The 12,333-nt window shown below is 38.7% G+C and overlaps 1 protein-coding gene across 1 annotated transcript in view; it reads right to left on the reverse strand.

The window, feature by feature from the left end:
* Positions 1–12,333, reverse strand: part of KPNA1 (karyopherin subunit alpha 1) — a 79,096-nt gene that overhangs the window by 20,605 nt on the left and 46,158 nt on the right. Inside the window, exons 4-6 of the mRNA XM_049877975.1 lie at positions 9,022–9,121; positions 6,999–7,093; positions 124–255 (exon numbers count right to left, since the gene is read on the reverse strand). Coding sequence (XP_049733932.1) covers positions 124–255; positions 6,999–7,093; positions 9,022–9,121 — 327 coding nt within the window. The remainder of the gene's footprint in view (positions 1–123; positions 256–6,998; positions 7,094–9,021; positions 9,122–12,333) is intronic.

Raw genomic sequence — 12,333 nt, forward strand, 5'->3', positions numbered from 1 at the left:
TAGATTTCTAGAACACTCCTTGTGATGTCATGGCCAACTGGTGAAACTCAGGCCCTAAATACGAGACCAAAGGGAGAGATCTGATTCTTTCATCTGTCTCTCATTACTTATCCCGTTTTTTACCTGCTCCTGGACATCTTCAAACTCCGAGCTGAGCAACTCTATGAAGATGGGCACAGCTCCGGCCTGAATCACAATCCGGGTCTGAAGGGAATTCCCTGAAGCAATATTTGTCAGTACCCAAGCTGATTCAAACTATAAAAATAAAAATAATTTTTCATTATTTTATTAGAATTAACTTGTTTACTTATAACAATAAAATTTTCCATATATGAAGAAATGATTAGCATATAACCTATCGGTTGAATATCATACATTAATTTCAAAAGAATTCCCAGAAGAAACACCTCAGCCTAAAGGAATGCTCAGGGCGTCTAAAATTTCAAATCAAGGTAGAGCTGAAGTCCAACCGTAAGAAGAATGAGGGGACACTTCATGCGCTGACATAAAGTGATCTCCCAAGGCAGGAATGGCAAAACAAAATTCAGAACAGTGTACGTGAATATGGCATCACTGTATTTTCTAAAAGGCTTAAAAAGGAATATACATATTAACTAAATATTTATCTCCATGGAAGAGTCTGTATGACTAGGGAACAAGGGCGGGAAAGACACTTCTCGCTGTAAAGCCTTATGTACCTTTTGGACTTGCACCACACCTGTTATCTGATACAAAAAATAAAATTAAATGATCTTTATAGGATGGGCTCAGCAAAATGGGGAGAGTGTGCTAGTGTAAAGTGTATAAAGTAAAGGCACAGTGAAAAGGTAAAAGGTATTTTAAACACTAAGTAGGCCGAAGGGAGTTCACAGGCATACAGTTAATAGAAATGGCAACTTCAGAGCACTAAGAGCTTCCAAAGAACAAGACAGCTCCAAGCCAAGGTGATAAGGTTTTAGGTGCATTCTTAACAGTCAGGAAAAAAGAGGGTGAACTGAGTAAAGGCTGACGTAGCATCACAGCTCTAGTAAACAGGAGATAAGAGGAGAATGAAGGCCAACAAAAAATGCAGCATATTGCTAACTCTGTATATCTCTTCTGTAACTTGACTCCTTAGCTTAAAAGTGAAAAATGCTAAGCCTAAGATGAACTCTTACCTTTCTGTTTTAATAAGATTTCTTAATTGAACTTTGTTTCCTTTCCCCCTTCTGTCTCCTAATTATCCTTTAATGAAGTACATATGCAGAAAAAAAATGTATAGGGGTTTGCCCTTTGCACTGGATCAATAAGGAAGTCATCAGAAGATGTAGCTGTGGCTCTCCTAAGCTTCTGGACCAACTACAAGGCAGCTGTCACATGGAAAACTAAATCACTACTCACTGGGGGTGGAGGAAGATGGAAGAGATGGGAAGACAATTTGATAAGCACAGTCCAAAGCTCTGCAGATGATAGCAAATTCACAGAAGACTCTTAAAGGAGGGATATTCAAAGAAAACTGTAAATGTAACATATGTGAGTGGGATGAAGTGGTCTGGTAGCCTAACAGGACATTGATATTACAGCAGCAGGGAGCCCCAGGAGCAAGGCCTAAGAGCACCATAGTCAAAAGGCACCTGTTTCTTTTTTCTGGTAATTTTTTGTTAGAACTTTAGGAAACTTGTAGATAAAACACTGAAGGTCATGAAGGTAAAAACATCACACATCATGTCTGTAATTACTACTGAAATCAATGCTCAAACCTTTAATTACAACTTCCCATCTGTACAGAGCTTTATGTTCTGAAAGCATTATTCACATACTCTCAGGTGATCCTCATAAAAACTCGAAGGCGATGTCTAGCCTTTCCAGTTTATGAATGAGGAAGCTATCAGAAAGGAGACTCAACAATCTGACTAACGATTTGAGGAATGTTACACAGACAAAGAGACGGACTACATCACTAACCCTCTAGTGCGCTCCCAAGCACAGTCGATCCTTTCCAAAACGTGCCTGTGACTCTGGCATAAGGATCTTTAACATGCTTGCAGTTTTGATATCTAGGACAAGACATTTCAAACAGCTATATGCCAGGTTATTTAGTGGATGCTAAAGAGAAAAGGCGGTTCACCTAAAATGTAGTTCTTCTGCTTATCAGGAAAACTAGTTGGTAAAACAGAGCCATGTGATGTGAGTGAAGAGCAACCTGCCCTACCAGAAGGTGGACTTGAGAGTCTAATACACAGTCACCAAGTACGGCAGAGATGAATCAAGGACATGAAACTGTGAAGAAAGGCAGCCTGGAAAGGCTGAGCAACATCAGCACACATGCATACCTATCTCAAAGAGAAAAAGTGTTACAATGAGATTCTGATGCAAAAAAGAAAAAAAAAAGGAAGTAATAAACCAGGCATATAAAGGATATTTTAAAGAGTTAACAGTGAGATGAAGCTACTGAGAATACTATTTGGAGTCAGAGTTCAAACTGCTATCTGTCTCACGAGGTTTAGTGCCAAAGGTCTCAGAAGAAATGAGAGGGAATTCCAAAAGCCACTCAAGTGAATAAGGTGAAGAAGCAAAATAGAAAAGATGGACAACGAATGGTTAGGAAAATGAAAAGTGAATAACAGCCTGAACATAGGTGAAAGAAAACTGGAAGTTAGGATATCTCCGAAAAACAAGAATGTGCCAGCGTTGTTTATTACTAAGAAACACAGAATAAAGGTACTCTCTGAATGCAAAGAAGATCCAAGGCCTCTCTCTCGGTAACAAAACCAGAAAGTAGTTTTGCCATTACCAGAGAGAGACACAGAAGAGTAGCTCTACTCAGAGGACCACTGGGAACACTGCTGTATTTACGCATTAACAGGGCATTAAAACACACACATACATGCTGAGTAGCTGGTCACTTCAGTGTTTCCACCTTGTCAAAATTCATCACGCTATACTGAGCTATGTTCTACACCTTCGTGTATATGTATATTTATGTATGTGAGTGTGTGTGTGTTAATTCTCCCAGCAGGTCCCTATCAGTGTTGAAAAAGCAACTATCAAATGTATTTGACATGTAAGTATGTTTTTATAAATTGGTTGTACTTCTCATTACCTAACTTCCCTTTCCTCTTGGACTGTACTTTCACACTGGGTTTTCTAGTCTTTTTAAAAAATGCTTCACCCTTGGGTCCCAGGCTAGAATTTAACACGAAGGAGAATTGTAAAACGGGAAAACCCAGGATTGATGACAAAAACTATTTTATAAAGTTACAACAGAAACAGTAAGAAGGAGAAATATAAGCAAGTAACCATGAGACTGAAGAGAAAATCAGTAACATGAAGAAATGAAAAAAAAAAACTAAGAAATGGTTATCAGCTGAAGAGATCAATGGCGGCCAAAATAACTATAAGCTTTACTTCCTCCTTGTTGTTTTAAACTGTTACATTCTTGGTGTTCCAAGAACGGCATCATGCAAGGAAATAACCTGTCGTACAGTTGGGATTGCTTATAAATATTAATTCTATTATTATTTTTCACTGTCCAGAACTTGCTAATAAAACTACAACTGAGAAATCTGAAGGGGACATGAAGATTTGATGTTTTCTCTCTCCTCTTTCTCAATCTACCTTCCGGTGCTCAGTTCCTTAAATAAGGAAAACGAGAATCCAAAGCTGAAGTACTTCTGACCTCCTATCAAGTTTCCCACTCCAGGTTGAGGTACGCCTGGTTCCCTTTCTCCATTTGGATCAGGACTCTGTTGCTGGCCATTTTGCCGGTTCCACTCTGGTTCCTAGCAAATGCCAGGCTCACCTGGAGAGCAAGTGAAAAGAGAGGCTCACATCAGAAAAAATAAACCCAGATAACAAACGCTGCAGAGAACAGTGCCTGAGTCATTGGAACAACCTTCCAGGAAAGGTATAGGGATCTACGGAGATGGGAAAAGACCTATGAGGATGAAGCTTACTGCAGTTTATCATGTTAAACTTTTAAAGGGGCAAGAAAGGCAGGAAGGGGTAAACTAAGCCAACTTAACTCAAACTTACAACTTTAAGAAGAGTATCAGCCTATGTGTGGAGCTCAGAAGAAATTTACTTATTTCTGGCTATTTTTATAAGCTTCCGTAAGATGGTTCCAGAATGCAAAATCTTAGCACTACAAAAAACAGTACGAAGATGCTGGGCTGGACTAAAGAACCAAGTGGGCCCAGGGAACACACCATAAGGCAGACCAGTCTCATTCCAAGGGCTCAAGGATGTTTGAGATCTAGGTATCACTGAGCTGGAAAATGTTTTTAGCTAAATGGCACTGCTGGTATCCAAAATCCTAGATTCTAGTCATGGTTTGTGTCCAATCTGAGGGCAAGTGAATACCCAGGTAGCACTGCCCGAAGTAGGCTCTGGTTTGAGGCACCTCACTAATTGGGTCTAGGGAAAGCCAAAAAGGAAGTGAAAAGACCCTTCATCAGAACTCACAGTTCTTTCGCTATAGAATGAAGGGGTTAAGTTTGCCCACAGGATTTACTGTTAAGTTGAGCCATCAAATTTCTTCTTGACACCACATATTATAACTCTCTTTCTGGAAGAGAAATGGCAAAAGTTCTATTCCAAAATGTCCAGTAAGCGGTTAGGAGTATCACAGCCAGCTTACATCCTAGTGCTCTCCCAGAAAACAGAACGAGTGCCTTCCGAGCTTTCCAGAACACATTACTCTAATTATTTGAAAATGTGTCAGAGCATGAAGCCCCCTGGCTCTAAGGAGTCCCTCAGTATACTTGCTCCTCCAGCTTCTGGGTTGGTCAAGGTTACCCACGAGTCACACCAGAGAGGGAACACCATGCTGTGCTTAAAAGTGCACAAAAGAAAAGCTGGAGAAGACAATCTTTAAGTAATAAACAGGCAGGTTATTTCTCAGAGTGAGGTACAACATATCTATTAGCATGGTCCCTGTCCCCTGCCAAGCTAAGGCCACCTCCAGAAGAATTGTTTCTCAATCTTTCAGCTTAATTACTAGTTTGTACAAGGGTGGAATCTGGGAATTTAGATAGAAGTAAACTAGGTTTCTGAGTGCTTTCATCTTCAAATGCGTTCAAAGACAAGCTCCAGGATTACAGCACTGAATTCAATGATGCAGGATTTACGTGTGCTCGCCAGGAGAGGGCACAGTCCAAACGAACGTACTATAGTCTCTGAGGAGCACTGGAGAATGTAGACGCGGGAAAGAGTCAGCTCTCTGGCTTTTTTCATTCCAGGTCTGGGAAGTTATACCATCTTTCTTTAATGCGTTAAGGATCTGGACCTCTACAACCACCTACTAAAAAGTGCTAGATTCAGAAATAAATTCAGGATCTCTCTCAGCTACTCTCATTCCCTGAGAAAGGACAGAAACATTTTTTCGGCATGAACAAAGTGATAATTTTTCCTACCTCCCTCTTCCTACAAAGCATTTCAAATAATAAACTGCAGTAAGGCTCCTCATTTGGCTCCTCTGGTTCTCTCGGCAGGTTGCTTGGGGGCTCAGGCTCTGCTCTCTGCAGTGTTGGTTGTCTGGATTTCCTTTTTTCTGAGAAAAGTCTCTCCTCTTGCTCTCTAGGTGAACCTGATATTTTTCAGGTGTCTGGTGATCCTGGCCTTAAATAGGGACCAGAATTATAATCCAGGAGGCAGCTAGCAAAACAGAATCTTAATTCAAATGAATGTGGAGACTGGAAAATATCAAACTGGAGAAGAAAACCTGATGGGACATGAAGTACTCTACCTTTTCTGGGTTTCTTGTTTTTCCTCTGGAAAGAACTCATCACCGCAACAAAGAATGTGTAAAAGGGTAGAAGGAAAGGAGAGAAATATCAAGACAAAACATCAAGTCTTATGAGTTATCTACAACATTCTGGACAGTTAAGAAACTTTGGGGTAGGGGCTGTCATTTACAAAAATGTCCCAGTTTCTACCATGGCACCAGTCTTAGGGAAAATAAACAAATGGGGAGAGGGGTTGTTATCTTTACGATTAACTTATTACTGGCAAATATTTACTTGAAAAAAAATCCCACTCTGTGATCTATTTGGTGCCTAACCAGTTTTTATAGTTGCACAATCTCTCTACAGGCCCTTCGGATTAGATCCTGTGAGAATTTAGAGATCACCAGTATTTTTTCAAGAATAATACAGGTATTGATTCCGCTGGTTATATTGAGAAAGTCTAGATACTGAAAAAACACTAGATTACTGAAAGCCAGAGCCCTAGTGGTGCAGTGGTTAAGAGCCTGGCTGCTAACCAAAAGGTCAGCAGTTCAAATCCACTGGCTGCTCCTTGGAAACTCTATGGGGCAGTTCTACGGAATCGACTTGACAGGCAATGGGTCTGGTTCTTTGGGTTACTGAAATCCAGTTTTATTAAGGAAAAAATAGTATTTTAAAATCTTTGAATAACTTCCAAGATGAGAGTCAGCTGACAATTGGTTGCTTTCACTATGAAAATCATCCAATCCAGAAGTTGTAGGATTTCCTTGTGGAACCTCAATATAGTATAGTATTGACAGACTAAATTAGCATAGCAGAATATATACGCGTTCCTGACAAGTCTATCTCCTCATCAGCTCTTCTGGGACGGGAGAGGTGAATAAACAGAATCAGGCTTGGAGATTAGTAAGTCACTGACCCAGCCCATTACATACCTTAAGAAAAGCCAACAAGTATAATTTAAAATCCCTCAAACCAAATTTTATGTAGCCCACACATAGTTTCCTATCTATGGCTCATCTGCTGTACATATTTCTCTATTCGTAAGTACTATCCATAATCATAAAACAACTTCAAGTGATTAAAAATGATAAGGAGTTTAAAGGGCTGAATGTTAATAAAGATATAAAACAGCCTGCAATGGGGTTGTCAGCAGTATCACTGTTGAAACAATAAATAAATAAACCCTCCATATAGATTAAAATAGGTTAAAAAAAAAAAATTGTGTACAGAATGTAAGTTTGCAATAGGAAGTAAGTAAGGTATGAGGCAAGAGATCAAAACAGTTCGCACCTGCAGTGTACAATTCTCTTTTCGTTTGAGGAACTCCACAAATCTGGCCACTACTCCTGGTGTGCTGATCACTTCATCAATAGGGGGATTAGGTTCTGTTTCCCCATAAAATAAAAGGAAAGAGAAAAACAATTCTTTGATTTCAATGCAAGGACTTTATAGCTCAAAATTAATTCACAATATCCTCCCCTCCTTTTCCATTTTCTCTCTTCCATGTTGGAAATCCACAAAAATAATGTAGCACTGAAACTGAGTTCATTCACTTTAAGACAAGGGTAGTTCGAAAGGCTTCACAAAGTACCTAAGTCTTACCATGAGTGTAAAGGATGGGCAAAATTCCTAAAAATTTAAATTATGACTTCCACTCTTTTAGAAAATTTAGAAAATAGGGGAAAAACTACCCAAAGACAACCTCTGTTAGTATTCTGGTATACTCTCTTCTAGCCCTTTTTCTGTGCATGAGCTGTTATCTACCTGTTTTGTTTAACCTAAATTGTCTTCAGAAACTGCATTAGGGAATTCTGTATGTACCTGGATTTAATTTTTAGGGCCCAGAAGGAATTCGCTATGGATGACGGGCCAAATTAACCTTATTTTCATTTATGGTAATATCTTATAAATAAAGTTATTAAATAAAAACTTGCTGGGTGAACAGACAGAGAATGCCGTAGATAATCAGTATGCTAATTTCAGCAAGAGCTTAACAGTTTTTGATGACATTCACAAGGCAATACCAGAGAATAGCAGCTGGATTACAGTACCACTAGAGAGATTTTTAGCCAAGTCAACGGCCTTACTGAAAGAGGTGACTAACAGTTCAATGTTAATTTGTAAAGAGCTCTAATGCCAGGTCCTTTGCCTGGTTCAACATTTTTATCAACCATCCAGATAAGCAAAACAAGTATATTTGAGGATTACAATAAAGATGAATTATTTAACATGCTGGGTAACAGCAATAACATACAGACGTAAGAACAAGCCAAAGTTAGTAATATAAAAAATAGGATAAAGCAAAATTCAGCAACTGATTTTTTAAAAAGCAACTGAAGCCACATTATGTGAGAAACTCATTAGGCTCAGCATGCTGAAAAGTGACAAGATTTTTTTTGTGGGTAGGGAAGGTGTACGTGATAACGGTCTTCAAATATTAATAGGCCGTCATACAAAAACAGTTTTTTTGTGTATGTGGTGGTAGATTTTTTATTCCAGTTAACTTCAACGTGTGTCTGTGTGTGTATTCCCCCCCGCCCCCACTAATGGCTCTAGGAGGTTTTTAGGTGGTGCGAACAGTTTGCACTCGAGTGCTAACAAAGGCTGATGGTTCGAACTCAAGTACCGCAGGAGAAAGGCCTGGCAATCTGCTTCCATAAAGATTACAGTCAAGAAAATCCTAGGGAGCAGTTCTCCTCTGTAACACATTGGATCGCCATGAGCTGGAACTGGCTCAATGGCAACTGACGACGACGACTCCATACAACCTTAACTGACTATCGGGGGATCAGCTGGTTTAAATATTTACTACCAAAATTTTAATATGGTTCAGAGTTCTTTTTATTCAGCCCAGGTAAGATGAAATATCATATTCCATTCTACACTAATCAGGCAAAAAACAGTAGTTACCCTGCCCACCAAGAAATTCACACTTAATGTTCACAGGTGAACTGCTAACATTTAAATCAATAATCACTGATTTTTCAAGTGATATTTTAAAAGTTTTTCTTAAGAAAGGGTGGAATTTCTCAGTTTGAATTAACTTCAAATGCTAATTACTATTCTTATCGCTCTAAGGTCTGTTATAAGATAGTTCAGAAACAAAAATAATACTTTTTTGTCCCAGTAAGATCCTACAAATAAATAAATTCGGATGTTAGGCATGACTCATAACTGTATGTTTACTCATCTGTGTCCTTTCTGTCAAGAGACACACTGCAAAGTAAGTTATCCATGGTACACAAAACAGGCTATGGGAAAGTAATATTTTGTAAATATATGAAAAAATACACTCAAAGTACGCAAAGCTCACCTTTTGAAAGCAGTTTCCTGAATTTCTGTGTTGCTGAAAGCTGTTGCTCTGGGCTATTGGAAAATATCATTTCAATCATATCAGAGGTAATGACACCACCCTGGAATCACAAAAAGCAAATGTATAACAAAATGTTAACTTTAATTCAGAGGAATACAAAGATAATATAAACTGTGGCCAAGTTATTAAGTATATTTCTCTAAAAGAGTTACACAAAGGTAGGATAATCTTTACATATAGAAATATATGAAATTATTAATTATGTGATGGGTGAGCATATGAGCACACTCGAAGCCAAATTCTTTGTCTGTCATTAAAAAGCTCACAATGGTAATAAAATAATCTTAGTAAGTAAATGCTAAGACAAGTGGCTTATTTTTCTCATTGGAAATTTAAGGTCTAAAAAAAATTAACCTAGAGCACCAGCTAAAGTGATTGTGAGCAACAAAATATAATGACAAAAAGAAAAAGGTGTACACAAGAACAGAGATCATGAAGTATCAGGAATTTGAGCGCTCCTCACATTCTGACACAGAGATACTACAATTTCAGTAAGAACAGATCACTTTTCCTTTGATTTCTATCGAGATGGGAGGTTTTTCTCTGAAAAATAATTTGCCTCATAATCCCTCTTAAGAGTAAAGGAACAAACCTTCAAAGAGAAAAATGTAAAACCAGAACATTAACAATTATATCTAACAACTTAGATTAATAATTTTTTTCTTTATTTGTACTTTAGATGAAGGTTTACAGAACAAACTAGCTTCTCATTGAACAGTTAGTACAACATACTGTTTGTGACACTGGTTACCAACCCCACAGCATATCAACACTCTCCCTTCCCAACCTTGGGTTCTCTATTACCAGCTTTCCTGTCCCCTCCTGCCTTCTCGTCCTTGCCCCTGGGCCGGTGTGCCCTTTTAGTCTCGTTTTGTTTCATGGGCCTGTCTAATCTTTGGCTGAAGGGTGAACCTCAGGAGTGACTTCATTACTGAGCTAAAAGGATGTCTGGAGGCCATTTATTTTCTTTATAAACTATGTTATACCAGTTGGGCTAGATGTTCCCTGACACCATGGTCCCCACAGGCCTCAGCCCAGCAATTCAGTCCCTCAGGGAGTGTGGATGCGTCTGTGGAGCTTCCACGACCTTGCCTTGTACAAGCTGTGCTGTCTTACCGTTCACCAAAGTTACCACTTATCTATTGTCTATTTAGTGTTTTTCCATCCCCAACCCTCCCCTCCCTCGTAACCATCAAAGACTGTTTTTGTGTGTAAACCTTCTCATGAGTTTTTACAGCAACGGTCTCATACAATATTTGTCCTTCTGTGACTCACTTACTTCACTTGGCATAATGCCCTCCAGATTCATCCATGTTGTAGATGCTTCTCAGATTTATCGTTGTTCTTTATCATTGTGTAATACTCCATTGTGTTTATGTACCAGTTTGATTATCCATTCTGTTGATGGGCATCTAGGTTGTTCCCATCTTTTTGCTATCGCAACCAACGCAGCGATGAACATGGGTGTGCATATGTTTATTCATGTGACAGCTCTTATTCCTCTAGGATATATAGTATGAAACTTTTGAAATGCTCAGAAAGTTGTATTGGTTGCTTTTTATTTTCTCCAAAAGAATAGAGGCTTAAATCACAAGATACTCCCTATTAAATGACCCTAACACTTACAAAAATATCCAACTTTCTACAAAGGTATCCAAGATATGGCTCCTGTCTCTCTCTCCAACCTCATCTTAATACCTTTTGCCCACTACACTGAAGTCCCTCTGGCCACTATTCTGTTCCTCAAAAAACACCAAGTTTTCTTGCCTTATGATCTTAGAACTACCTGCCTAAACTGTTCTTCCTCTCCTTGCTTGCCACATGGCTGGCTATCCCTTTCATTCAATTCTAAGATTAAATGTTAAATTATAAAAGGAGGTTTTTCATGACCTCCAAATCTAAAAAAAGCCACCACTGCCCAGCTCTTATTATCAGGTATTTTTCTTGCTTATTTATTGCCTGGGTTCCCTGAGTAGACTATAAGCAAAGCCAAATATCCTGTCTTTTTTACCTCTCTATCACTAATGTCTGGCATACAATAGTTGCTCAACAAACATTTGCTGAATGAATATGAAGTGGTCTTGTATAAAACATAGATTCCAACTACTGCCAAATTCAACATCAGACTCTAAAATTTATTTAAAATTTCTATTTTCTTGTTTTATTAAAAGTTTTGTTGTGTCACACTATTTTCTTGCTTTATTAGAACTTTCTTGTTTCCCACTACAGTCCATCCCCCATTATTAGCAGTTAACTGTCTTCTCAAGGCCACCTGTTCCAATGAGTTATCATCTCATAAAGGGTTATAGTCAAAAAGATGAAATGGTGAAGAAAGTTGCACTGAGTTGTAAACACTGGGCAGTTGGTAAGTAACACCCGTTGTTGCATGCCGTCAAATTGATTCAGACTCACAGCAACCCTACAGGACAGAGTAGAACTGCCCCATGGAGTTTCCTAGGCTGCAATCTTTACAGGAGCAGATCACCAGGTCTTTTCTCCCAAAGAGCGGCTGCTGAGTTCAAGCTGCTGACCTGTCAATTAGCAGCCAAGCTCTTAACCACTGTGCCACCAGGGATCCTTAAGAAACACCCAACACCTAAGAATTCTCATAACCCACTGCCATTGAGTCGATTCCAACTTATAGCGACCCTATAGGACAGAGAAGAACCACTCCATAGAGTTTTCAAGGAGTACCTGGCGGACTGAAACTGCCAACCTCTTGGTTAACAGCTGTAGCACTTAACCCCTATGCCACCAGGGTTTCCAAGAATTCTCACAGGGCAGAACAATGTTTTTTCTTTTTAAAAGAGGAGAAAAGAAATACTTTCAAACTGACAAGACTGATTCCTGAATATTCAAAGGTACGTGTATGATTTCTTTCTTTCAAGGTCAGAGGATCCAAGGCAAGGATAAAACAAGACTGTCATTTTCATTATTTTCAGTAGTGTTACAGAGAAAGAGCCTACCTTTAGAAGAGAGTAGTTTTAGATTTAGAAAATTCTAAGACTACCCACTTCCCTTCAAGGTAGCCCAGAACTGATATGATTCTCAAATCGGGGGTCAGAGTGAGTTAAGTTTAGGGATTTAAAAAGAAAAACAGGGTCAGTTTAAAAGAGAAAGAATAAATTTTAATTATGATTTTACTTTAAAGTTTGGTCTGTTTAGCATAAATAAGGATCTCTCTTTTTGGTTGTATCTACTTAAGTATATTTTGTTTTCCTTATTTAAGTATATTTTTACAAGAATTTATCA

This window comes from Elephas maximus, chromosome 1, assembly GCF_024166365.1.
Source record: "Elephas maximus indicus isolate mEleMax1 chromosome 1, mEleMax1 primary haplotype, whole genome shotgun sequence".
NCBI classification, from domain to species: domain Eukaryota; kingdom Metazoa; phylum Chordata; class Mammalia; order Proboscidea; family Elephantidae; genus Elephas; species Elephas maximus.